The 25,459-nt window shown below is 40.8% G+C and overlaps 3 protein-coding genes across 3 annotated transcripts in view; 1 reads left to right on the top strand and 2 right to left on the bottom strand.

Annotated features, from left to right (window-relative positions):
* The window catches only part of LOC138595699 (E3 ubiquitin-protein ligase RNF31-like), a 35,091-nt gene extending 17,715 nt beyond the window's left edge, over positions 1-17,376 (bottom strand). The window contains exons 1-22 of the mRNA XM_069667066.1: positions 17,231-17,376; positions 15,342-15,544; positions 15,039-15,185; positions 14,692-14,847; positions 14,544-14,600; positions 13,859-13,976; positions 13,580-13,741; positions 12,953-13,094; positions 11,461-11,612; positions 11,010-11,152; positions 9,628-9,873; positions 9,000-9,341; positions 7,801-7,986; positions 7,504-7,710; positions 7,112-7,285; positions 5,424-5,522; positions 4,328-4,417; positions 4,092-4,206; positions 2,799-2,911; positions 2,476-2,589; positions 740-788; positions 345-441 (exon numbers count right to left, since the gene is read on the bottom strand). Coding sequence (XP_069523167.1) covers positions 345-441; positions 740-788; positions 2,476-2,589; positions 2,799-2,911; positions 4,092-4,206; positions 4,328-4,417; positions 5,424-5,522; positions 7,112-7,285; positions 7,504-7,710; positions 7,801-7,986; positions 9,000-9,341; positions 9,628-9,873; positions 11,010-11,152; positions 11,461-11,612; positions 12,953-13,094; positions 13,580-13,741; positions 13,859-13,976; positions 14,544-14,600; positions 14,692-14,847; positions 15,039-15,185; positions 15,342-15,542 — 3,110 coding nt within the window. The 5' untranslated portion in view covers positions 15,543-15,544; positions 17,231-17,376. The remainder of the gene's footprint in view (positions 1-344; positions 442-739; positions 789-2,475; positions 2,590-2,798; positions 2,912-4,091; positions 4,207-4,327; positions 4,418-5,423; positions 5,523-7,111; positions 7,286-7,503; positions 7,711-7,800; positions 7,987-8,999; positions 9,342-9,627; positions 9,874-11,009; positions 11,153-11,460; positions 11,613-12,952; positions 13,095-13,579; positions 13,742-13,858; positions 13,977-14,543; positions 14,601-14,691; positions 14,848-15,038; positions 15,186-15,341; positions 15,545-17,230) is intronic.
* Positions 17,377-17,992: 616 nt separating this feature from the next.
* On the top strand, positions 17,993-22,490 carry psme2 (proteasome activator subunit 2). The gene is made up of 11 exons (XM_069667642.1): positions 17,993-18,170; positions 18,444-18,476; positions 18,585-18,647; positions 20,560-20,646; positions 20,784-20,832; positions 20,941-21,038; positions 21,165-21,233; positions 21,311-21,378; positions 21,611-21,665; positions 21,956-22,042; positions 22,134-22,490. Exons 1-11 carry the CDS (start codon positions 18,123-18,125, stop codon positions 22,212-22,214), a joined length of 738 nt encoding a protein of 245 aa, XP_069523743.1. The 5' UTR covers positions 17,993-18,122; the 3' UTR covers positions 22,215-22,490.
* On the bottom strand, positions 22,484-25,377 carry lsm5 (LSM5 homolog, U6 small nuclear RNA and mRNA degradation associated). Its single transcript, XM_069667643.1, has 5 exons — positions 25,312-25,377; positions 24,719-24,814; positions 24,581-24,608; positions 24,410-24,482; positions 22,484-22,756 (listed from the first exon to the last, which is right to left on the bottom strand). The coding sequence occupies exons 1-5, from the start codon at positions 25,361-25,363 to the stop codon at positions 22,724-22,726; spliced, it is 282 nt and encodes a 93-aa protein (XP_069523744.1). The 5' UTR covers positions 25,364-25,377; the 3' UTR covers positions 22,484-22,723.
* Positions 25,378-25,459: the final 82 nt, after the last annotated feature.

Below are 25,459 nucleotides of genomic sequence, written 5' to 3'. Positions count from 1 at the left end.
AAATAAAGAAAATCCACTTAAATCAAACACCAGTATTGATTAAATCAGAGGTTTACGATTATGATTACTTAAAGGGAGATTGTGTATTGTGTTTTTAGAGCCCTGGGCCTTGTTCAACAGGCTTCATTATAGAGGCAGTCAGTCTCTTTTAGCCTTGTATATATTCAGGATTACTTTGATACTCTCGCACGCTGCAGGAAACTAAATAACTAACTTTGGTATGGCCCTTGGGGGGGAGGATATACACAGTCCACTGAAGGATGCTTACACTCTGCCAAGTTTGAGACAGTTTACAGGCAGTGTTTAACAACTTCATAAGCCTCTTTTAGAGTTCACACACTCACTCGCAGAGTCCGGCCTGTCCGGGCTCCGTCTTGAGGCCACACGGTGAATCGATCTGCAGACCGTCTTCATCCTTCTGCTCCATCACGCAGCAAGCGTCTGAGTCACGGAGGAGAGAGCAAAGTCTGGTATGTTCTGTTTTTGCATCAATAAAATGATTAAAAACAGACAATAAAACAGGAAATATTCACACTTTTAATGGATGTATTGATTCAGAAAAGCAGCTCCAGAATCATAAATCAAGTTTACTAAATATCAACTGTCTCACAGACATGTTTGAACCCTGACACAACAAAGGAAAAGTCTTTAAACGTTAAAGTATGCGTTTGTTTGCTTTCTGAACACGATGAGTTAGATGAAAGGAAAGGAAAACCAGCTGAACAAAAGGACGTTTTACCAGTTTGAGTTCCGTCTGAAGGATCTGTGTTGAACTCCACGCCGCTTTTCTGAGGAGAGAAAGAAAAACAAAAGATTCAAATAATTTATTCTCATACAGCTTCTTTTTGTCCACTTTTCTACTCTAACATTCTTGTCTTAAATGTAATCTAAGTTTTAATTAGCGTTTACAAGAGCGTCGTTTGCACACAGGAAGTGAAGTATTGAAGATTTCCTGTCTGACAAACTATTAAAGCTAAAACAGCGCAGTAAAGGTTTTTGTGGTGTCAGAAGAACATAGAAATATATCACAATTTACATGTATTTTTGCTGGTTTGCCACCACATACATTTGTGGGAAACTTTCTCCAGGAAGTAAAAGTATTAGGGCCCGATCAGACAGAACGCATTTTAGCAGCTGGGGCTTTTTTGTCATTGTTTTCAATGAGAGGGACGCTTTTTGTGCGCTGCTTTTGCGTTGCGTTTTTGCTCGGGTTTTTAGGAAACGCTCCGAGCGCCTCGAGTTGAAAATACTTCAACTAAAAAGCAGAAAAGCGCCCGACGTCATGGGCGATTTTTCTCATTGTCCAAGGCGGGGAAAGGAGAGGCGGGCCTTCTGTCAGTTTACAATAACTGGGTCAGGTTAATGACAGCTAATGATTCGTTGGTTGCCTTAACAACAGTAGAAAAAAAAGGTGCAGTGAGCCGCTCTTTTTTTTTCTCCGTAGGCTTCAACAGAAAAGGCAGTGCGGTGCGCCTCGCGTTTTACAGCCTTCAAAATGCGCTCCGTCTGATCGGGCCCTTAGCCTGTTACGCCGACCCTAAGGCAGCCCTATGGGGCTAACAACTATCCACAATTGATCCAAAATAACCGCAGGAAACACCTTAAGACACTCAAATACATGAGATTTATTAAATAAACAACCAAAGCATTAACTGAAGGCTCACAAAAACAACTAGAACAAACCAACAAAACTCAAAGAAGAAGCTAAAAAAAGATGAACCGCAGTCTTGGACACCAGCTGGTTCCTCCAGAGATGAGTTACAGTTAAAACAAGAAGCCATTTAAAGCATCGAATACTGCAAAGGTGTTTCATGACCTTACATTGTCTGTGTAAATAAAGAAAAGATCAATAAAGTTTTTTCTTTTCTTTTGTTTGCATCACGTTTTTCCTTATCTGACCTGAACAACTGAAAGAGCTGCAACAATTAATCGATTATCAACTATTAAATGAATCACAAACTATTTAAAAAAAATTAATTAATCTGTTAGGATGATTTTTAAAGAAAAAATGTCAAATTTCTTTCATTCCAGCTTCTTAAATAGGATTATACATGATAATATTTATAAATATGATATATGATAATAATATTTATTTCCTCCTCTGTGACAGCAAACTGATTGTTTTTAGTTGTGGACAAAACAAGATTATTGAGGACGTCGTCTTGATCGACATATTTCACCATTTCTTACATGTTAAAGTCCAAACAGGAAATTAAAACTATAAAAAATACAGCTGACATTACACTAAGTGTATAAGGCATGCTGGTTTAGCTCAGTGGGGAGAGCAGGCGCTCCATATTCAGAGGCTACAGCCCTCAACGCAGGTTCGTCCCTTTGCTGCATGTCATCCCCCCACTCTCTCCTCCCCATATTTCCTGTCTCTCTTCAGCTTCACGATCTAATAAAGGTGAAAAATCCCCCTCAAAAATCTTTTAATTAAGTATATAAACACAGCCAAAGAAAGAGTGGCCCCACCTGCAGCAGGGCCTGCAGCCTGGGCGGCTCCCAGTCTCTGAGATAGAAGAGACAGTCTCTGGGGTGATGGGCATGTAGGCCGGTGTAAGCGCACTGGGGCGTCTTACAAACAGTCTGCAAGACAGAACGACACAAACACAATAAATACACAGGAGAGGGCAAGTTGTTTCATTGTAATAGTTTACATCCCTTGAAGGCAAAAATGTGGGTACTTTCTCTCTCCACTTCATGATAACTGTATAGCACATAAACAGGTGGTAATGCACTGTAAGAACAACGCAAAGGAGCACAAACTACGACCTGCTGATGTATCTCCAGCTCACCTTGTGGTAGGGGTTGTTGCAGCCGCTGCAGAACTGGTACCTGCACTGGGAGCAGCTGAAGTGCATGCAGCCGCCTTTGGTGAGAGCGTACTGGAACCTGCAGCTAGGACAGGCTGCAAGACAACACGTACAGGTGAATCTGTTATTACAGAACAAGGTGACTGTGTGCAGAAGTGTTGGGCTGGTTTAGATGAAGTTTTATGTGTAAATTAGAACTACAGCAGTTCAAAGCTTCGGTTGAAAGAAAACTGAAGAACGTGTGCTTAAACTTTACATTTCCTTTGCGTTTCTTGTCTTTAAATACGCAAAAAACAGCAACATTTAAGCAAAAATGTCACTTCCTGTTTGATAAATGAAACGATTTGCTGCTTTTTGGGATTTAAAATTAGTTTGACAAACAAAAACAACATGAAGACGACACTTAGAGCTCTGGGAAATTGTATATTTCATAATATTTCTAATTTAAAGTTTTATCGATTTAAAAAAACAATCAGTCGATAAATGGATAACAAAAATAATCCCAAGTAGCAGCCCTAATGTAAACATGATGTCATTGCACAGTTACAAAATAGGAAAAAGGTAAATGAATCAAAAGCAGGAAGAGGGACGCTGTTTGCCTTTTTTCCTGCAAGTGTGTAAAAGGATAGCAGACGGCGAATTAGGGCCATTGTCAAAAACAAAAACAAAACGGAGTCGGAGGAGAAGAGGAATAATCTGAGAAAAAACTTGAAAATTCCGAGATTAAACTCGTTACCAGAAAAAAAACGCCTGTGTCTCCTCTCTGCCCTGTTGGCTCTGCTGCTCACACAGGCGTGCATGGCACGGAGCTCGGAGCATATTTAGCCTCGCTGCACACAAGAAGCAGACTTCATCGAGGAGAAAGACTGAGCGACCCTCTGCTGCAGAAACACACGTTTCTATACTCCCCGTTTACCCATTTACTCATGACGGATACTGAAAGGAAACACACCTGCATTACAAAAAAAAATCATACAAAAACACTCCTATAATCACTATTTTCCTAGTTTTTGCTTCTTGCAAATAAATGACTTTTAATCTCAAAAATTTGCCATTTTTTCTGGTAAATTTACGACTTTATTCTCTGAATTTCTGAGTGTTTTCTCTGAATGTTTCTCTTCTCCTCCAGCTCCGTGTTTTTTTAATAATGGCCCTAATTCTCCGTCTTACTTCAGAGTGTAAGTAAGTGGCTGATTCGTGTGTAAACAGCGGTGGAGCGATGAAGCTAAAAAGCAGAAAACTTGTGGTTAATGTGAGTAAAGTTTGTGTCCTCACTGATGCCGTTGTCTCTCAGGTATCCGGCCAGGCCCTGCCTCTGGTACTCCGGATCGTTCTCCCTCTTCCACTGCTGGAACTGCTCACAGGAGAGATCCTGGTGCTGAGGCTCCCACTGAACACAGAGGAGAGGAAGTCATGGGTGAAGAGCAGCCGAAGGTTCAAGGCTGAATTCCTGAGATAAGATAAGTCGTGCAGACTCTTTAATGTGCTAATGTGTCGGTTCTTATACTCACAGGCTTCTTACACTGAGCGCAGAAACTCTTGTGGCAGGACAGACAGGTGACCTTCAGCTGGTCTCCTTCATTGATGAAGCCATAGGTGCACTGAGGAAGACAAAGACATTAATTACATCTCATCCTTTACACCAGACTTAATGTAAATATGCATCATTTTTGGAGTCATTTGTACTTATTTTATCTTCTTATCTTTTGATTATTTCTCCTCCTTGTGTTTAAAAGTAAACTGTTTTGATTTTGTTAAAGGAATCAATATCTCTTCAAGCCACAGAAACACACAGAATATAAAGACTGAGATTTAAAAATATTAAATTAAAAGGAGAAAACACTCAGAAAGTGACAGGATCTGATAAATTAAGGACAAAAGGAGGAAGGACAAAATAGATCTGAAGCATCTTAACACTAAAAAGACGATCAAAAGATCTTTCTCTCTTAAAAAAAAGAGGGAGGAAAAATATAAGTAGGTATTAATAGATTTTACACAAGAAAAATGTAATAAAGAAACATTAAAAACAAAGAAAAAGGGCCTCAGTTTAAACTTTTAGTGGATTTGAATTAAAGTTATTGTTGTTTTTGAATGTGTTAATTTTTTTTCATTTGGTAAAAGTTAAAATCTGCTCAAATCTAAATAATTTTGTTGAAAAACGACGGTTATTGTTAAATATTTGGTTCTGATTGGCCAATTCCAACATCCCGAGGTCTGCTATTTCTCGATAACAGACCGTTGCTATGCAGAACAGACCGTTGCTAGGGATTGTGCTAATCACAATCGAACTGCATTATCACTTACATATACATCTGCTTATCTACATAATTTAATTCTATAATAATTAACAATAATTAATAATAATAAATATGATTTAATTCTCCTGCACCAGAATCATTAAAGCTGTTTTTTATTGTCACTTTATGTTGCTTTTTCCATCATTCCCCCCTCGCCCTCTAACAGAGCAACAAAAACAGCCAAACCAATTAAAGGGAAGTGAGTATGAACAGCAGGGATGGGAGCTACAGGCGGAGGAGGAAATCAGATTTATGAGAGCTGATAGAGAAAGAACTGTGGGCAGATTTATGACGCTGGAAAAAAACTCACATGATAACACCACAGGAACTTTGGGTCTTTCATCAGCGTCTGCTCCGTCAGCTTTTTGTGAAACAGGTCGTACACGTCCAGCTCCAGGCAGCCCCGCAGCTGCAAAAACAACAACAAATGTACTGTTGTGTTAAAATAATTTAACACAATATTCTTATTATAATATTTCATGTGTTGTGATACTAGTTCTATGCATTTCAAGTTGTTTTAAAAGTGTGTTGACATAATCATGAATATATCCTTCCTGTAGGTACCTCATCTAAAAAGTTGGCTGCGTCCTATACACCGGAGCGACCAATATACCAGTATAAAATACAGGGAGGTATTTTATTGTGTTACGGTATTTTACCCAGACAATGGCGCTATAATCTAGCTAAAGCTTCCGTCATGACCGCCAGTGCAGCCGCCATCCTCACAACAATCAATGTTAGCGTAGGCTGAGCTCAACTTCAGCGCCTGCAGCTAGCAGGATTATGTCTGTGTGTGTTTTGAATGTGTTTTAAATAAAAATAAATTGAAATAGTGTTGAAATAACTAAGTTGTTATTAATAAATATCTTTAGAAAACCTTTTTTCGCTCTGGGATACTATATATTCCAGATTTTACGGTAATTTAAAAACAGTTTAAACATGTAAGAAATGCTTTGAAACATATCTGTGCATGTACTAAGATAAAAACAAAATACTATTGATGGTTTAAAAAAATTATTTGTGCAATACAAGAAAGTTTCATGTCCTTTGAAAACTCAGATCCACATTTTACGCTGCTCATTGGGGGCAGATTTCAAGTACAGTGTTACAATGTTACAATTTCATGGAGCAGACGGTTTTGTGCAAAGCAACTGAGGAGAAGAGTCTAGTTAGAGACTAAGGGCCCTGTTGAGATGGGAGGACCAGGCGCCTTTCACTGGCAGAGCGTAGTGGGCGGGACGGAGTGTAGACCTGGATGAGGGCGTTCAGGTAGGCAGGAGACGTTTTTGTTGCCGTTTTGTAAGCGAGCGACAGGGTTTGAATTTGATGCGAGTGTCGACTGGGAGCCAGCGGAGGGGTGTGAGCAGTGGAGTGACATGTGGTGTAAAGTGAAGTAGAGTATCCCTTTATGTGTCATTTTACTTAATCAAATATGTGTAATTATATCTTTAACTTTAAATTTAGACTTTTATTTTGAAAAAACAAATAACACACCCTTATTTTGTTAAATAAAACACATATTCTCAGGGTGCTGGTTTAGCTCGGTGGTCGCCTGTCCCATGTACAGAGGCTGCAGGCCTCGATGTCGTCCCCACTCTCTCTTCCTCTGTTTCCGTAACTATCCACTGATCTCTCTCCCTCAAAGGCATAAAAGCCTAAAAATATATATATATATATATATATATAAAACACATTTTCTTCATTCAAATTAAACTCTGATGTTTCTGCTGTTACAGCCTCTGTTGGTCTGGTATGATAAGAGAGCTTTAACAGAGAGAGACTAACTTTAGCGTGTTAGCAAACTATGTTGACTTTATGTGTCTTTTACTTGTTCTGCTGTAGACTCTGTTTTAATATTTAAATGAAAAGATGGAAAAAGATTTAATTGTAAAAGAAATTATCATAATAAGTAATAATTTTAAGCTAAATCTGAACAGGCACAGTCTTGAAACCCAAAGTGAAGCAGCCAATCAGATGTCCTGTCCTGCCTGCACGCACCTGTATGTCCAGCGTGGAGAAGTAGCTGTCCATCTGTTCGGGGTCGTTGATGTCCGGCCCGCTGCAGACGGGACACACCATGTCTCGGATGTGTCTGTCTCGCACGGCGATGGTGAAGTGCTGCCTGAAGCAGTCGTGACACACCGAGCACTGACAGGAAGTCAGAGACTGCATCTGCAACGCGGGAGAGGAGAAGAAGAAATGAGGAGCTGTGCACGTAACTCTGAAACTGCTCTGACTATTAGAGCAAACATGAGGATCATTTTTTAAGAGTCTGCATTCATTAAGAAACAAATTGATTACATTTTTACCTGTTTTCACTCAAATCTAAATTAAAGGAATTGGCAAATTCTATTGACCTCTGACCCAGCACGCCCTCGTCGCTGACTCACCTTGCTGCAGGGGAAGATGCAAAAACAGCAGGGACACTCGTTGTTGAGGAGACGCCTGATGAAATCTTTGTCAGGTGACTCTTTCACAGCTTGCACCACGTCCTCCAGGGTGTAGGAGGCGTCTGGCTCTTGAAGCAGCGAGAGGACGAGCTCACAGCGCCCCCAGCTGGGCAGGTCGTACAGAGCCAGCAGACGCCTGCACATCCTCTGTGGAGAAGCACACAAAGAGTTAACATGATATTAAAAGACTGCACAAACAGCACAGGTGCACGCAGACAGCCCAGCGTGCAGTCTAACCTGTTTGTCTGGGTGTTTGGGATCAATCGGCGGCTCCGGCTGTTCAGTCCAGATACGCTGATGGAAGTGCTCCAGGAGGGGGCGCTGCAGCAGAGACAGAGCCCCCTTCACCTCTCCTCCGCTCTGCCGCAGGGCCTCCTCACACTGCAACACGTCCCTGAAGCCCAGAGAGTGCAGCTCCTTCATCTGCAAACACACACACACACACACACAGCAGGGAGGGAGGTTACAGCTCAACATGTACTGGCAACAATCTGGAAATATACTGGAATGTATTGTGATCCTATAAGCAAGGTTAAACTGCAACATGCCACACCTGCTGGTATGTAAATGTCCTCAGTATAATGGAAAAGACTCCAGAGTATATTTGCCTTTAAGAAACTTCCTCTACCTTAACATTTTATTGTTTAACTCTGTTTAACTTTGCCCTCAGCTGAAAGGTATCTTTGTGTTCTCAGAGGAGTTTCTACATCATAAACCAGGGTTAAGAGGGTCACACAGCACTCCTACATTTCCCTCCCTGCACACCACAGACCCTCTTTGTTCTGAGTTATCAGACAAGGTCAGAAAGCCCGGAGTTACAGGAGACGTCCTGTGTCTCCCTTTTTATTTAATCTGTAGAAAAGCTGCTTTTCATTAATGGGACTCTACTCCCCCTGGTGTCCTGTTGGCTGAATGAAAGAGGGCCAGTTCGCTGATTTTCAACCTCAGTCCTCTCATGCCATCATGGGGAGTTAATGCCATTGTGGTAGGAAAAAAAATGCAATTTGGCTCTGTGCCTTTGGAGGATCGTCAGGTTTGAAATGCAGCCTGCAGACCTGAAGATGTTTTAGACGATCCACCGGTATATTCTCATCGTATTTGAGATTCTGTCCCGCTCTGAGCCGTCGCCTGCAGCAAAACGGTCACATTTCACTCCTGCGTCTCTCGCTGAGCCGTTCCTTTCAGAGGGAGGGGCGCAATGCACGCTGGGTGTTGTAGGAATGTATAACGGGCGAAACCACAAACTGTTTGTACAACTCTCTCCACAGTTATGGCACAAATTTCAAATATTATTGCTTCTATTGATTACAGAGAACACCAGCTGTGACTGACAGCGGCTTTGTCCAACTGCTCCTTTAAAACCAGTTTATCAACATCATGACAAAAGAGATTGTATCCAAACTTTAGCATGAACATTTGTTGTCGTGTACTCCTACCTTGAACTGTCTGTCTCTCAGCAGCTGTCTCACAGCTCTCTCTGTGTTCCCTCCTGCTGCCAGCCAGGCCAGCTTGGCCTCCGCTCGGGACAGCTTCACACCTCCACCTGTGACGCTCAAACTGCTCCGCTCGGTCCCGTCTCCGTCTCTCTCCACCTCGGGTTGTGTCCCAGCATCCCCTGCTTTGTAGTTCAGCTGGACAGAGGCAGCCATGGCGCAGATTTCATCCAGCAGGTGAGGCAGCTCTGACGTCAGCCAGTCACAGGGGTTTGTGTTGCTGCCGCCGCACATGCCGATGGCGGCGTACACCTCCTCAGGACTGACGCCTTGCTTTTCTGCTTCCTGTGACGGAGGAACAGGTGAGATGTGTCTTTATGTCTTTATGTCTACTAATTTAAACCATTTTAAAGCAAACATTCCCAATTTTTAACCTTTCAAATGTCAGGGTTTTATGTTTTTTTGTCCTGAGTCTTTGCCTCTGAGTCTTCACAGCAGAGAGGATTTGCTTTCGACAGTTTGTTGAGTAAAAGGTGATTTCAAGAGGCATTTTTCACAGGCTCACAGATCCCCTGCTAATATCTTAAAATAAAATATCGTGGCTGGGTGAGCTCTCTCAGTGTAGACCTACTCTGATCTGGTTGATGAGACTGAGGCCGTCTTCCCTCATCATCTTCTGCCTCCTCAGCTCCAGGTTCACTCTGGGCTTGGGCTGAGGCCTCACGCCCGGCTGGGGTTGATCTTTAGCGCCGGAGGTGGGAGTCTGCTGGAGCGACTGCGGCAGGGAAACTCCAGCCGAGTCTTTACACGCCTGGTTGCACATCTCACACACCAGATTGGGCTTTGAGTTTTCATAGGTGCAGAACTGACACATCCACTGTGAAAGATAACACAATTATACATTATTATTATACATGTTAAGATGATAAAAGTAGACAAAACTTAAATATGCAGAAAATCAGAGGAAGGAGAGCAGCACATTAAACTCTGTAATAAAGGGACACTTTTTGGTTTGAGGAAATGACGCAAGAAATGGACACAAGAAATGACAAAATAGACTGAAATCAAGTCGACGCTTCAGGTCTAACGGCCGAGAAATGCACGTAACACACATTAAAATAATTATTGGCCTTTATTTCCTCTAAAGGTCTTCAGGTTGGGCGCCGGTTTAGCTCACTGGTAAAATCGGTGACCATACACAGAGGCTAGAGTCCTCTATGCGGCGGCCCCGGGCTCAACTCCCGCCCTCGGCCCTTCGCCGCGTGTCATCCCCACTCTCTCTTCCCCCTTTTCCGCCACTATCCCCTGTCCTCTCTCTAACATAAAGGCGTACAAATGCTGAACTATGTTATTTTACAAAGGGGAATTCTGAATGAGACGTTTTTTTAGAAGGAGAAGAGAGCTGTAAGCTTCAACTGCAGACTAAACGAGCTTTATTTTTTGTATGAATTGACATCATTCTCTCCCGTTTTTACATCAATAGCGAGTGTAAATAAGATGTGTAGGTGTTAGCCAGCGTAACAGCAGAACAATTGAAATATATAAAAGACTGAAACGCTAAAAAAGTATCAACACGATTTAATTTTGTAATTTCTTGCGTCCATTGCGTCCTGACAGAGGAGGCTGCAACAGAACCGACCTGAGAGTGCAGGTCTGCTGCCAGACTGTCTTGGCTTATTCACACATCTTATAGTTTTGTAGCTTTACAACGACACATTTGGAGTCTGGACTCGTGTCCTCCTGGTTAGTCATTGTCTAATATTCACTCTGTTTTTGGTCTCCACCAACTCCTGAAGGAATTATCTTGTCTCTTTAGCTGCTAAATGCTTCCCTAAGTTCACCAGCTTGTCTCCATCTGTGTCTGTCTGCTGTTTGCTGCTGAGCAGGGAGTGAAAATGAAGCGGTGAGAGAGAACCAAAACAGACGATTCAGCTAATAACTCAGAAGAAATGGGACCCCAAATATCCCGAAATGATAAAGACACAGAAATGTATCGGCAGCCGTGAGACGGACCTTTGTTCCACAGTCAGACAGAGATCCTGGACTGGACAGCACCGGAGTGACAGGCGGGCGGGTGGCCAAACGAGGGCGCTCACACACCGTGCAGAGGATGCTGCTGCCTTGATTCATGACCGTGCAGGTCTTGCACTGCCACTCTGCAGCATCAAACAAAGACATTCAAACTGCTGCACGTTCAACAGCACATTTTGTCATATCGAGGTTTATTAGTTTATTAAAACCTTGTTAAACATGCTGCAATAAAATTCTATTATTGCACAAGCCACGAGCACAAACTAAGGACCATAACTGCTCATACACCAAGCAGAAAAAGGAACAAATAATGCAGATAAAACAGATGAATTAATTAACTAGGATATATGAAGTTCTTTTGTGACTTTGTTTTTAAAGGTGCTGCATGAATAAAGTTTATCCTCATGTATTTAAAGTGTGCCGTAAGTCTCACCTGAGTTGGGAGAAGAGGGAACTGACGTGAGGCTGTCTTGAACGGTGGAGGCAGGCGTGGCGAGCCGAGGTCGTTCGCAGGTGGTGCAGAGGACGGCCTGCATCTCGTTCACTGTGGTGCAGTGAGCACACTCCCACGGTGACAGAGACGGACTGGAGGAGGACAGAGCAGCAATAACAAGACGTTAGAATAAAGTCTAGCTGCTGCTTTTCTTTCTTTAAGAGCACCACAACTTTTGCAAGAGGTTATTAATTCAATCCACACTAAAACAGTGTGGTCCAATAATAACAATGCAAAAGCAATGTAGGAAATCCAACACTAAGACAAAACAGAAAACGTATAAGACTGCAGATTAAAGGAAAAGGATAAAACTAAGGAAGGGAAGAAAATGATATCTGTAACACAAACATGAAAGTTAACCTGAAAGATCAATGTACCTTATTCATTGCTGGCAGAGGTTGGAAGTAACAAAGTACAAATACTTCGTTACTGTACTTAAGTAGATTTTTCAGGTATCTGTACTTGAGTGTTTATTTTTCTGACAACTTTTTACTTTTACTTGCAACATTTGAACACAAAAATCTGCACTTTCGACTCCTTACGTTCTCTAAACAGGCTCGTTACTTTAGTTTTAATGTGAGGGGAATTATCTGCTATTTTTATTGCGGTCTCTGCACGCTGCCGTCCCAACATCAAGACTGATTTCAAAGCTGTAAAAAATGATCCAGATTTATTATACTGTCTTAAATTTGGCTTGCAGCAAAACCAGACCGTGTCCAGTGATCATCAACGAAGAAAACTATCTGAGTGTGCCGAGGACTTTTCTCGGTTTGCCCAGTTATTTAAAGAGGTTCAAACTTCTGGTGTTGTTACGACTCTAGAACAAAGTTAATGCTCATTATTGGCAGTATATAGTTTTATTTTATTTTAAGCTAGAATGTTTAAGTTTAATCGTCTTTTTATCATCATTCTTATTATTGTGAGGTTTAGTTAGATTTGCACAGAAGTGGTCGGTTAGGAAGGTAAACTTTTTACTTTTTACTACTTTTTACTTACTCTCAGAGCCTGTACTTTCTTACTTTTACTTAAGTGAAGGAGTTGAATCAGTACTTCTACTTTTACCAAAGTCTTGTTTTAGTATCTGAACTTCTTAAGGATAGAATGTGTGTACTTTCGCCACCTCTGATTGCTGATTGAGTAAACCAATTAAATAAGAACTGAAATAAAACTAAACGTAAAAGATACATGTAATGCAAATCAAAAAGATCAATAAAGTCCACTTGATTAGAATAAAAGTTTAAAGTACAAAGAACAGAAAAATCAAGTAAAATACTTTTTAAAAAAGATTTTAAATTCAAATGTGTAAGGTAATGTTCCTTAAAATGTTTGTTAATTATCTGATAACTTTTCCTGAGTTCAGTATCAGCTCTGACAGGACAAATCCGAAGCAGAACTGACGGCGTGCTGGTTTAAAGTTCCTTCCTCTCCTCACCTGGATGTTTTGATGACGCTTCTGTTGTGGCCTCTGCGGTCAGGGTGAGAGTGGAAAAGCTTGTCACAGTTCAGACAAAGCCTCTGAGCGCAGGTGAAGCACTGAGCGTGCACGGAAGAAATCCCACAGATGCAGCAGGTCTCTGCAGACAAACACAAAACAAGGTAACAAACAAACTTTTAGTTTCTGTTCTGCAGTTAAATCCTGCTTTAAAATGGGGATTCCGGTGTTCCCATCTGCTCTATCTATTGTATTATTTTTGCGCGAGGTATGCGCCGTCTTTCACATAGAAAATGGGTCATAAAGTTTTCTGAATTCTGAGCCAAGTGTGTCGGCATTTATGTCGTTAATATCAGCTGGCGCGTGCTTGTGAAAACAGTCGGATGCTTAGTTTACTGCAAGTCCCTTTAACCGACAGCCTTTTGCAGTCTGGCTGAGTCTGTCAGTGGTAAAAGCAAGCACTTTTAGTTGATGTACTTTGAGTGGTTGCATTTGGCTTGACTTGCTGCTGCTGGCTGAAGCAATCTACCAAAGCGTTTTGTGTCTGTTAAACATTTGGACCCAAAAATACTTGATAAGAATACAAAATACAATTCCCCTTAAAAAACAGTTTATTATTTGGCATACCTTGTTTTGTTTTCTGTATTTTGTCTCTCTTGTGATTGGCTCTCGCCGGATGGCGGTGAAAGAAGTCATCGCATGCGTCGCACAAAAACTGATTGTTGCAGGACGGGCAAACCAAAGATGAAGGTCCAGCACACAAATTACACGCTGCAGAAGAGCCTGCACCTGAAGAAAAAAGGAGGATAGTTTGAGTACTTTTAGAGACATGTTCAATGCTTGTGGTAGGAGACGAGAAGAAAAGCTACTAAAAAGGACTGGTTTAAAGGTGAGGTGAGAGCTCACCTGTGGGTGGTTGTCCTCCGGGTTCTTGTGTGCGTAAAGGAGAAAGAACCTGTGAGTTGTCTACGTGTTGCTGCTCCTCTCCGGGCGTGACGGGCACAGAGTCACCCTCCATCATGTCCTGAACGAACAATCATCACAGTCAACACTCTTTACAACGACAGCCGCAATCCTGTTGTTTGTTCTATTATTTCAGTGTAAGTTAACCAAAGCATGTCGGGATTTTGAACATTTACTTCACTTTTCAAAGAGACATAATTGTGTTGCAGAAATCCCCATTTATCGCCACAAGCGGGTAGAAACAGACGGTTTCTCTTACTTCAGGTTTGCCTTACATTAGAAGATATTCCTTAACTGCTTATATGTTTGAAGTGCAGCAGAGGGCAAAGGGATGCGTGACTTGAAGGAATGTGGGAAGAGAGCCGTTTTCAGGCTCCTTGAGAACAAGAGCTAAATAAGTGTCTGAATTCGTGTCTTGGAACTACAATCGTTCCCACGTCGTGCAGCTGGAACACAAGAAAAAGGTGGGTGCTCCTCAAACTTTTCTTACAACTATGATAAAACGCCTCACATCATACAGTTTCAAATATTCTGCAGGTTATTTCTGTTCCTGCATTTGTCGGATAAATGTGCACCTTCAAAAGAACACAGCTTGGAGTAAACAGCCACTGGTATTGCTTGTACACACCTGCTGGATGATGAATGGGATGATATCTTTTAAGTACTCTGGCTGAGGATGTGTGCCCTGAACAAAAAACACAAACAAGCATAAATTTCTAACACAAACGAGGCTCATCACAGGTGTTTGAGGTATTCAAACAGCTGCTAATAAATACCTGCATGATCATGTCCACCTCGGCACGTAAGGTCATGACCTCCAGCGTTAGTGCAGAAACTTTTTCAGCATCCGGTTCAGTGACTTCATCCGGGAAGCTGAGGCCGTCTATCTGCTGGTTGGTGTAACCGTACAGAAACAAAACTCTCCGCCCTCCCTAAGAAGAGAAACAAGGAATAAAATCAAGATGTTGACAGACCTTCAGACGCTCTCCTGGAAGTATATGCAACAGAATGTTAAACATTAATGTGTAAGATATGTAAAAGTAGAGACACTCGTGACTTTTAAATGCTCATATAAACTCTGAAGTCAACAAATGTTTGCATCACTTCTCTGATTTTTGCTCACCCTGATGGCATCCACCGTCCGTTTGAAGGTGGGGTTGTTGTGCTTGACGTTCCTCCAGTATTTGGGCCTGGTGGGATTCGTCAGGTTACAGCCGTACTTCTCGAGGACGCTCAATGCCTTGACCAGTCTGCTCAAAGAATCCTTAACCTGAAGCGGAGGCAAAATGTAAGTCAGCAGTGCCAAGTCGCTGCACACAGAGTAAAGTAACATTTAAACCCAGGCCATTTGTGAGGGAGGAGTTGGTTCCTCTTCAACTGTTTCATAATTTAAGTTACAGTCGTGTGTCAGTCCAAGAAGCTTTACCTCCTGTCTGTTACGGCCCACTGCGTTCTCCCTCAGCATGGCCTCCGCTCCAAAGTGACGGTACTTTTCTGACAGAGGCAGGGGGAGGCTGGCCATAGCCTGGACCTCGGCCTTCACATCCTGAGCTGAGCCTGAGGAGGAGAGGAGGGACTGAGCTCTTCTCCTCACCTCCTCCAGCTGGTCAGAAGCAGAGCTGCTCATGGCTGCAAGAACAAAAAGAATTGTTTAAATCATTGCAAAAATGTCGAGCTAATTCTTTATGTCTCGTTGTTGTATATTATTGTAAATTGCATAATCAAAGATGCTGATGCTGATATCCGATATGTTGATATTTTCCAACCCTTTTTGCCGAGGCACATGTTTTTTTTCCACCTCACTGCAGAGAACATCAAGTCTCCCCTGTAGTGGAATTGATATCATGCCTACTCTTATAAAATAACCGTAATAAATAATCGTGCTTTTTAAAATGTACACATTCACTGGGCAATATAAGAAAAGTACTTAAACCAGATTTATTTGTATGTAACATTTTCTAATAAAACTGTAATATTCAACAAGCTTTTTAGGAAATTATCGAGCATTTAGACATAATTGTTGTTGTTTTATCGTCGGAAAATATCGGCAGAATATCATCACTTTCAAGCCATAACCGACAGATACCAATAACGTGCCGATAATATCGTGTATCCCTAAAAAAAAAAGAAATTCACTGAGTATAAACACACATGCACATAATACGACAACCATCAATACTACCAGGGTATAGCATGATACCTTCAACCTATTGGAAAGTAACTATTAATAAAGCTGACTGACAAATAGAGAGTAAACGTACAATGATTTCACTTTCATTTTAAAGTGAAATCATCTCTCACGCAGACTTCTGAGAGGATAAATAACATATAAATATAAAAATACCTCTCCAAAAAAAACATCTCAAATGGGGGCAAATACAGTGTCTTTAGGAAATGTATTAAACCAAAATAATAATGATCATAAGAATTAAAGATGTGATCGTGCCAGTTAAGATACAGCTCATCCACAAAGTGATGATTTCACGTGAGGCATTAAAACCGATAAAGGACTTTAGATAATATTGAATTAAGAAATCATTAGAGGGATGATATTAATTAGCTATAAACATTACAATTCCTTAAACATTATAAGTGAATGGTGGAAATATTGTCTGTTCAAGCTCCTGTGAGGAGTTTTTCCACTCGTTATGAACCTGAAATTAATTCTGATGTCTCTATATGACCTACATAAGCAAACCAGACCATCAGCGACAACATTGATTATTTCTTTATAGTTATTTTTAATGTCTGAAACTCCTGGTGAGGGGTAGGTGTCGGACGAAGTTCCTAACAGCAGCTTTAAGGAAACCTAGCAGTAATCAGTCAAAGTCATCAGAGGTAAGGAGGTGATTTAAAACCAGGAAACTACCTTAAACTAAATTATTTGGCACTTGTGAGGTGTACAATGAGACCAGGGCTAAGGTAACACATTTCATGAGAAGGTTTATCATTTATATTTAGAGTAAGTTGTAAAACTAAAGCATGCCTTTTTTACAGGGGAGATAAGGGGACAAACAATGTCACTTTTAATTCGCCCCATGAGGACTTTGAAAAGTCCAGGCTAATCATAACTTCACTCTTCCTAACATTGCAGAAGTAAACAACCGGGCAGCTGAATATGAGATCATAAACACAAGCAAATAACACCACCAGAAATATTTCATCACGATAACATTCAATCTGTAGCAATTTAGAGGTGTCAGGTGTTAGTTTTGAATCTTATGCTAGCAAGAAACTTAGATAACAACAGAAGAGGTTACTTGAAACCGAAACTTTCACTTACAAAACAACTGCGTAAACGTTACAGCTACATACCTGCTCAATTAAGTCACCGTCTTCACGAGCCTCGACGGTTATTTCGGCCGTCCACGTGCCGAAGAAAAGTCTTTAAGTTGCCATGAAAAGAAAATAATAGCTTTAAAATCTCTGTCAGTGGTCAATTTCTCACTCACACTACTGTACTGTTGTCTGTGGCTCTGACGTTAGCTTTAAATGCGGAACTCGTGTTTGACGTTTTGACTTCCGGCGCTACTTCCTGTGCGACTTTTTTTCTTCAAAATAAAAGCGGAAGTTCTACAATTAAGCCAGCTTTATTTTTGACTTTATCAAGAACTGGAATGTTTCTTAGTATATTTACCCAAGTACTGTTAAACTTAAGGTACTTGTGCTTTATTTGTTTATTTATAAGTTTATGTATCTTTATTAATACAAAAGCATACAATATAACAAGAAACTGACATTGACCATGCTTGCTTTTACTTTTCGTACTTTTGCTTATAGTTGATTGTTTTTTTTCTGGCTGTTGTGCTTTTACATAAAATAAAGGATGTTAATTTTTTTCCCACTTTTTTTTTCTAATTGTTAACATTTATTGTCTGTATTGATATGAATATTTTAATCGTATCACGTGACTTAACAATGACCTGAGGATATGTGGTATAATATTTATTAACTTTAGTATTCATTTCTTCCGCTGTATTTTGAACAAACAAAAGGCTGGAAACGACCTATTTTAAGGAGAGGAGGGAGACAGTGGGAGGAGCAAACTGCATATTCCGACATTAAACCGAAAGTAAACTGGAGCAGGAAATAAAAATCTCCCTCTTGAGAGACATACCGTCCTCTCTTGAACCTGCACGCGTCTGCTTTCATTTGAAAACGCACACGGACGTATTTATTTGTCCTTAACTTGAAAAGTTCGTTAATCATGTCGAAGACATCAACTCTGAAAATAAGCAGCAAGAGTGCAGCTAAGGTAAGTTGATATTAACGCGCACTATTACAGCCGCATGTCGACCGTGAGGTATCAGCATGTCCGAATTGAAAAGTGATTTATTCCATCAGATAGTCTACGAAGTGTTACTAGCAAACAAGAACAATTAAAAACAGTCAGTTGCATTGCTTTAGCAGCGGAAAGCACCCCTCTGAGAGGAAATCGAAAGTAAATCCAACAAGTTTTTCTAACGTGAGTCAGCACTTAAAATATTGACATTTTCATTCCTATCATCCTGTTTTTCATTTTCCATAGGTGGACAACTTCCGCCAATCGCTGAATCGGGAGGTTTGTTGTGCAACGTTTACTTATTTATTATGTTGAAGGCTTATTTCTTAAAAAAATAACATGGATATTAATGTTAAGCTGAACCTTGTCTGTTTTTTACGTTTCCAGGCAGAGAATCTGTTCTCCAACGTCATCCCCCTGAAGATTGTACAGCTGGATGCTCTGCTGAAGGTCAGTCGGTTCACTATTATAACACACAAGCACAATAATAATACAAATCTGGATGAATCCTTTTCAAGGTATTTTCCAGAATCCATGTTACAAAGTGCTCAGTCAGAAAATCATCAGATTTTAAAAGAAAACGGAGACCAATGCAATGTAGGCAAGAATAGGAAATATTGAATTAAAGCCCCTGGAAACCCAAAACCACAAAATCCTTCTCACTATGCAATTTAAAGTCGTATGTACATACTTGTAAGCATGTTAAAAGTTTTAGAAATTACTTGTAATCCAAACTGGAGTTATTGCCATTCTTACTTTGTTAACTTCCCTGACGCTGGGGTTAAATGGGGCGTGGTCAGTGAAGATGTTTATGTCAAATAATCAACAGCAGTTGCCTCGCCCTCACAGGTGCAATAACACTTCTGGGCTCGCGATCAATCCCCTCTCTCTGAGTCTGCGCTAATTCGTGCCCACATACCTTGAACATCTCTGCACACACCTGTTGCAGTTACCTACTTAAGGATCGCCTTTTTTTCCCCATCATGCCTGTGTGTGCTGTCCCCGGGTGCACATCCACCAAATGAGATGACAACGTGTCATTCTTTATTTTGTAAATGCGGCGGACTTGGAGAAGTAGCAGCGTTTCCGCCACATACATTTAATGAATTGTTGCAGCCGCTGCTTCAGAAGTTGTAATTGAACGATTCTTTGGAGATCTCCGCTGCAAATCAACGATCGTCCATCCTCTCCTCATTGAGGAAGACCACTGAAACAGTGAACTCGTGAAGTCTTTGCAACCACATAAACAACAGCGGAACCAGTTTACTTCTAACGGCAAAAGAGGGTCCGCTCCACATCGCTGACATCGGCATACATCGGCATACATATGCAGTTCTAACACGCAGTGTAAACAATCCACGTGCCCATATCAGCTGTGCGCTCAGTATCAAACTTTCAGCTCCCTGGCGATCTCCCTCCAGCAAGCTGCACAATATTATACTGAAATGAGGAGATATTGTCTGTCTAACTCCGTACGTCCCTACTGTAAATACATTGATTGTCGCGCTTTAAAAAGCTTATATAAGGAGATGTCATTTGGTAACGATCGATCGTTTAGATCGCTACGTCATTAATAACGTTCCTCGTGCACTCGCGACCCACGTGCTGTGAGAACTGAATTGCGTAAGAGAAAATATGTAACTTTTGTGACTTAATGAAACAGACTGCTGATGAAGACAGTCAACACAGCAGCCAGAGAGACAGACAGAAGCGGGGGCGGGGGGGTTGAGCGGGGCCAGTAGTGGTGCAGGGAGCAGAGGTGCAGGTGTGTTGGGGGACTGAAGCAAAGTGATCAGATTAAAGTAGTTTGTGAATTAAAACTTAATGAGGTGAAGAAGAAAGTACAATTAAAGTGTGGAAGTAAGAAATAACCATCTAGAAAGAGGGTAAGTCTACATGTGATGTGCTTCTCATAGATTAATCACCTGACAGCAATAGTTTTGATATGATGTGCACATGCGCACATACCTGGGTGGTACAACACCCTCTACCCTGCTGCTGAAAAAAATCCTAGAGGAAACACTGCTTCCCCATGCGCCATTGTTGTGTTGACAGTTGCCATGAGAACTCGGACAGGCGGACCCGGCAGGTGTCAATCAACACGGGAGCTGCCATGCCTACACAGTCTTGAGAAATTGTCTGCACAGCCAAAAGAGCTGTTTTTCAAGAAGATTCTCTCGTGGTTCTGAACGTTTATTTTCCCTCAGATTTTGGTGGATGCTTTATGACACACTCACAACTGATATCATATATGCATTTTTGCTATTTCAAGCTGAGTTTCCAGGGGCTTTAAAACCCAAGCCTATTATAACCATGTGATTACCTGTCACTTCTACCCTTCATCCCTCCTCGCATGTTTCAGGACGATGCCTTCAGTATCACAGACATGACGTCTCTCATGGCTCCTCTGGACATCCCCATACCGGACCCCCCCTCCCCAGAGGACGAGGTGAGACCAGCTCCACCCACCTATCTCTGTCTTTCAAACCACTTTATCTTAAGTTGTTTAATATCATTTTACTCTAAGGTGTAATTTCTCCTCCTGTAACAATTGAAAGATTTTGACATGTAAATTTGATCCCACAGGAAATGGAGACAGATAAGAATGAAGACGAAGAGAAGAAAAAGAAGAAAGGTGACACTTTTTTGTGTCTTGTTTTTTTAATTATTGTGAAGGGTAACAGGTAACATCTGGAATGATGTACATATAGTAAAAAAGCCACATTTTTCTTCTGTCCTACAGCTCCAAAATGTGGCTTCATCAAGGGCAATGAGAAGATCATGAGTCTCCTGGACAGGGTGAAACCTGAGATCGTTGCTTTAAGAGAGACCATCATTGTTGTAAGTGCATCGTTCTCACTGTAAAGACATATTAACCAGTTTCCCTATAAAACGCTGAGTTTAATAGACATGATTTTGAACTGCTGGATTTAACCAGTTAAAATTTCTGCTGCTGTGTTCCTGTAGGTGTCCAGCTGGATTCAGCACCTCATCCCAAAGATAGAAGATGGAAATGACTTTGGGGTCGCCATCCAGGTACTTTTACGTGTCCATACACAGAGGCACCGTCTGGTCAAATTATGTGTAGTGTGCTGATTAGTTTTTCACTGCAGGAGAAAATCTTGGAGAGAATCACTGCTGTGAAGACCAAAGTTGACGGTTTTCAGGCCAACCTCAACAAGTAGGTTGCACATAAATGTTGGGGAAACGACTTCTTACCCTCTAAATACTTGTAGGTTATGTTTATTTTAACCAGCTGTTTTGGTAAACAAACAATTGACAGCTCTTTCCCAAGGAAAGTGTTTTTTCAGACTTTTTCCAAAGTCAGTAAACGTCTCATTTTTATGCTTATTTTGGCTGCTATCATGACGGACTTACAGGCACATTTCCTGATTGATCTTTTGAATTTCCAGGTACTTTTTAGAGAGGGGAGATGCTGTGGGAAAAGCTTCCAAAGAGACTCATGTGGTGAGTGTTTACACCTATAATTCTGAAAGGAATGGTCAGGTTATTTTCTACATTAATCTCCGTATCAACAGAACACAAGTTTGTTTTGTAAAATAGAAAATATGGTCACTTTTAGCTCCAAAAATACAAGATGGAGACAGCCAAAATGTCAAACTAAAACCCACAAAGCAATAGATGACTTCATGGTGGTAATCAGAAAGTGCTGAGAGACAAACCAGCAAATAGATATATTCTCAATGCTTTAATTAGATTATTAGAAATACCTTCAAGTCTGCTTTCTCTTCCTCCAGATGGACTACCGCTCGCTAGTCCGCGAGAAGGACGAGGCCCTCTACGCTGAGATCAGAGTGATCACTCTCGATATTCGCGGCTTCTACGTAAGTCGGACCGATTCTAGTGAGGAGTGTTTACCACCACGCTGTCATACGGGAACATTTAAACCAATGTTTTTCAACCTGTCTGCTTTAGGCCGAGCTTTACGACATCATCTTCAAGAACCTCGACAAGGTGACCAAGCCTAAAGGAGAGGAGAAGCCTTCTATGTACTGAAGCTGGAGCGAGAAAGGAGGTGCAGATTCTACGACCCTCCATTGTTTTGTTCACTGGGTAATTCATTTCCAATCAACTCTCTCTGTTCAGTAAACCATGTGTACGTCTGAATCAGTTCCTGATTCTGCTTATTCTTCTCTACAAAACAAAAAAACAACTGGATAAACATTTTAGCACTGCTGTTGTATGATGACACTTTAGTTTTGTACCAACACTTGCACTAAGTTGTAAAACTATGAAAAAAATAAATAAAATAAACAAAGACGAGCTTGTTTCCCCAAATGTGTGATTTTCATTTATTTGTAAAAAACAAAAGATCCTTTTTTGTAACGTGCAATTTACACTTTTTAAAACAAATATTCAATTATGAACCTTGTTAGAAAAGTTTCCTCCCTCAAGAACAAGAAGCAAAGATCCAAAAACAGAACGACAAAATCAACGGAGGAGCACAACAAAGGAGAAGGCATCTTTCCACAACACAAAACACTTTCAGCTGGAAGTGATGATTCTCATACTTCAGGGCCTTCTCCTCCAGGTATGAGCTGCAAAACAAGGTTAAACAGAACACTGTAAACATCTTAAACAACAGTAACAGGTTACATGGAGGTTTAAAGGGGACATATTTAAACTATGCAATCAATTTACTATTATGTTGGTTTCATTTTAAAATATTGTAAACCTATTTTAATGTAATTATTTTTCGGAGCCTCTCCTTCCTCCTGAAACGAACAAGCTGTTTTGCCATTCAAAGGTTAGACCTTAGCCACGATTGGCTGACAGTTTTTGGAGTGACCGCGTGGCCCCTCCTCCATGTGCGATCCAACGTGGGGGAGCGGACACACAGCGCTGTCACTCCAAAGTTTAAAACATGGCTGCTCTAGGATCGGTTGTTCTGCCTCATATGAACGAGCCAGAATCAGGAGGTATCAGAGTGGTAAGTTGAAATCTTGACAACTTGACTATAAGCTCGTGCGAAAAGGCAGCCTGAGGTGAATGACGGTGAATGACGATTGGTCGATTTCAGTGAAAGCAAGGTTCTACATAGAAACCTGCAGCTGTTCTGAACGACCCGTTTCAGAGGCGACCTTTTTAAACGTGATTCTGGAAGATGACGGAATTATGCAGTTTTCATTTTTTCACTGTGAACAATAAACGCCTAAACATGTGAAGCCCATGAAAATGTGAGAATATCCATTCAAAGGATATGTCCCCTTTAAAGCTGCGTTTAGACAAAAACATTGCAATTTTTTTGCTGTACAGCAGGGGGTTCTGTGCTACATGGCAGGAAACATTTCGGCTGAAATCAGGCTAAAAACATTTGCAAAACTCCAGAAAAAAAACAGATTCTGCTGCAGTTTTATTGTAAATGGCCGAAGATTGACAACATCCTGATGCATATTTGAAGTAAGTCTGAATTCATGCCTTGTCAGGCCGGTCTGCAAGGTGAGACAAGCACAAAACTTGTTTCCTTTTTGGAGTTTGGATCGACAATTTCTGATGTAACCTCAGGACTTCGGGAGAGTCTCTGACAGACGTTTTGCGACAGAGTCAATAAAGATTCCTCACGCTGGTTGATCGGCGAGAGACTCAAATTTGCATCTGTGTATTACATTTGTATGTACTTGCCCTGCAGGAAAAATTGGCTTTGCTGTTGGTCTGATCAAACATCAGCTTGTGACCCACCAGGGGGCTCAATTCAGAAAAAGATATGTGAGGTAATGAAATAAGAGACAAATTATTTTTGATCCTGTTTGCAAATTACAACTTATGTCTGTTAATTTAAAGAATATCAAGAGAGTCGCAGTTTGACATAAAACTCTTTCTTGTATATGTATTAGAAAGACTACACATCCTTATGTATAGCTTCAACTCTCAACATGAACACATTTGTAGTTATTTCTACCTTTTTTTAAACGTTTTCAATGTGCCAAGTATCAGTCAAGTTGGTAGTAGTTTACTGAGTGGATTCCCGTTCAGCGAAGTGGTCCTTTAGTATTTTTCAGCTTCATTTTCTTAAACTCAAAACATTTTTGTTGATCTAAATGGTCATACATCAATGTCATCAAATAATTATTGGACTTATTTGACATATTTTTAACAGCATAAGATCCTGTGGTGATCCAACGGAAGGGAAGGGACTTCAGCTCTCTATAAAGTGAATGTAACAGCACCATAAACGCAGGATATTCACATACCATGGTGATGTTATTGCCATTGAGGAGGATCTGGTCCAGTTTGGTTATCCGCCTCCCCTCAGGTGTGATTTCACTGAAACACACATATAAGGATTAGATCATTCAACAAAACGGTAGAGCAGTTCACTTAAACGTTCCTGTGCTTGATGCAAAAACAAGAGGACTACTTACAATTCTGTCACATCTTCCAGGACCATATCTGAAACACTGAATCAAGGGCGAATCTTTGCAAACAGTAGATTCATGAAGTAAATTAAACACAAGATAATGTGTTATTTATGTTTTTTTATTATAACCTGGAAAGGATACTGACAAAGTCATCGAAACCCAGCAGGGTGCCGACGATTTCTTTGTCGGTTTTCATGACGATGTGAATTCTGGAGCCGATACATTTGTCCACCAGCTCTGAAAAGTGTAAAGTAAAAATGTTTTAATAGCAAATTAGAGATGATTTGAAGATTGTACCACAGGCTGTGATACAAAACGACGGACATTCTCTGACTTGTTACAGAAAACTGGAACGATTAATTAAGTGGCGGGGGGAAAAATCCCAGATTAATCGATGAAAACATTCGTTAGCTTCAGTCATATTTAATGTATTTTCTAGATGTAACTCCATAAATGCTTGCAAATTATACATAATATATCATTATACATAAATTATACCGACAGTTAATGCATACTCTTTAATTACATTCACTTAATTTTTATATTCCTGCTGCTGTTAATACTACCAGCATGCGTATGCACCTGAAAGCATGATGCCAACGTTAACTAGCTAACAAACATGACTATTATCTGAACTCTGGTCCAAAACTCCGGCCAACGAACACTGAATTATTATACAGATATACAAAAAGATATTTACAACAGAAACTCAACAGTATTAAGAATTTACAAACCAAGTGGGAGCAGCTGAGAAGGATTTGTTGCTGGAGTAGCCGCCATCTTCATTCAATGGTCTCCAGCCAGAAGCAATCGACAGAATAACGTCAATAGCCAGGCTAAAGCAATCAAACATGAGTCATTAATTGATCGTCCATATGTGGC

The sequence above is a fragment of the Semicossyphus pulcher genome, unplaced genomic scaffold (assembly GCF_022749685.1).
Source record: "Semicossyphus pulcher isolate SPU_LCO1_2020_fin unplaced genomic scaffold, fSemPul1.0.p SCAF_18, whole genome shotgun sequence".
NCBI lineage: Eukaryota > Metazoa > Chordata > Actinopteri > Labriformes > Labridae > Semicossyphus > Semicossyphus pulcher.
Note: the sequence above shows the minus strand (reverse complement) of the source record. Positions and strands in the feature narration are given on the sequence as shown.

Excerpts from the sequence above, each read along its gene's own strand:
- psme2 (XM_069667642.1), top strand. The coding sequence starts at position 18,123 with ATGTCGAAGACATCAACTCTGAAAATAAGCAGCAAGAGTGCAGCTAAG. Across the intron at positions 18,648-20,559 it reads AGCTGGATGCTCTGCTGAAG|GACGATGCCTTCAGTATCAC; the intron begins GTCAGTCGGTTC and ends CGCATGTTTCAG. Across the intron at positions 21,039-21,164 it reads TAAGAGAGACCATCATTGTT|GTGTCCAGCTGGATTCAGCA; the intron begins GTAAGTGCATCG and ends GTGTTCCTGTAG.
- lsm5 (XM_069667643.1), bottom strand. The coding sequence starts at position 25,363 with ATGAAGATGGCGGCTACTCCAGCAACAAATCCTTCTCAGCTGCTCCCA. Across the intron at positions 24,815-25,311 it reads TTCTCAGCTGCTCCCACTTG|AGCTGGTGGACAAATGTATC; the intron begins GTTTGTAAATTC and ends TACACTTTTCAG. Across the intron at positions 22,757-24,409 it reads ATGGCAATAACATCACCATG|CTCATACCTGGAGGAGAAGG; the intron begins GTATGTGAATAT and ends CTTGTTTTGCAG.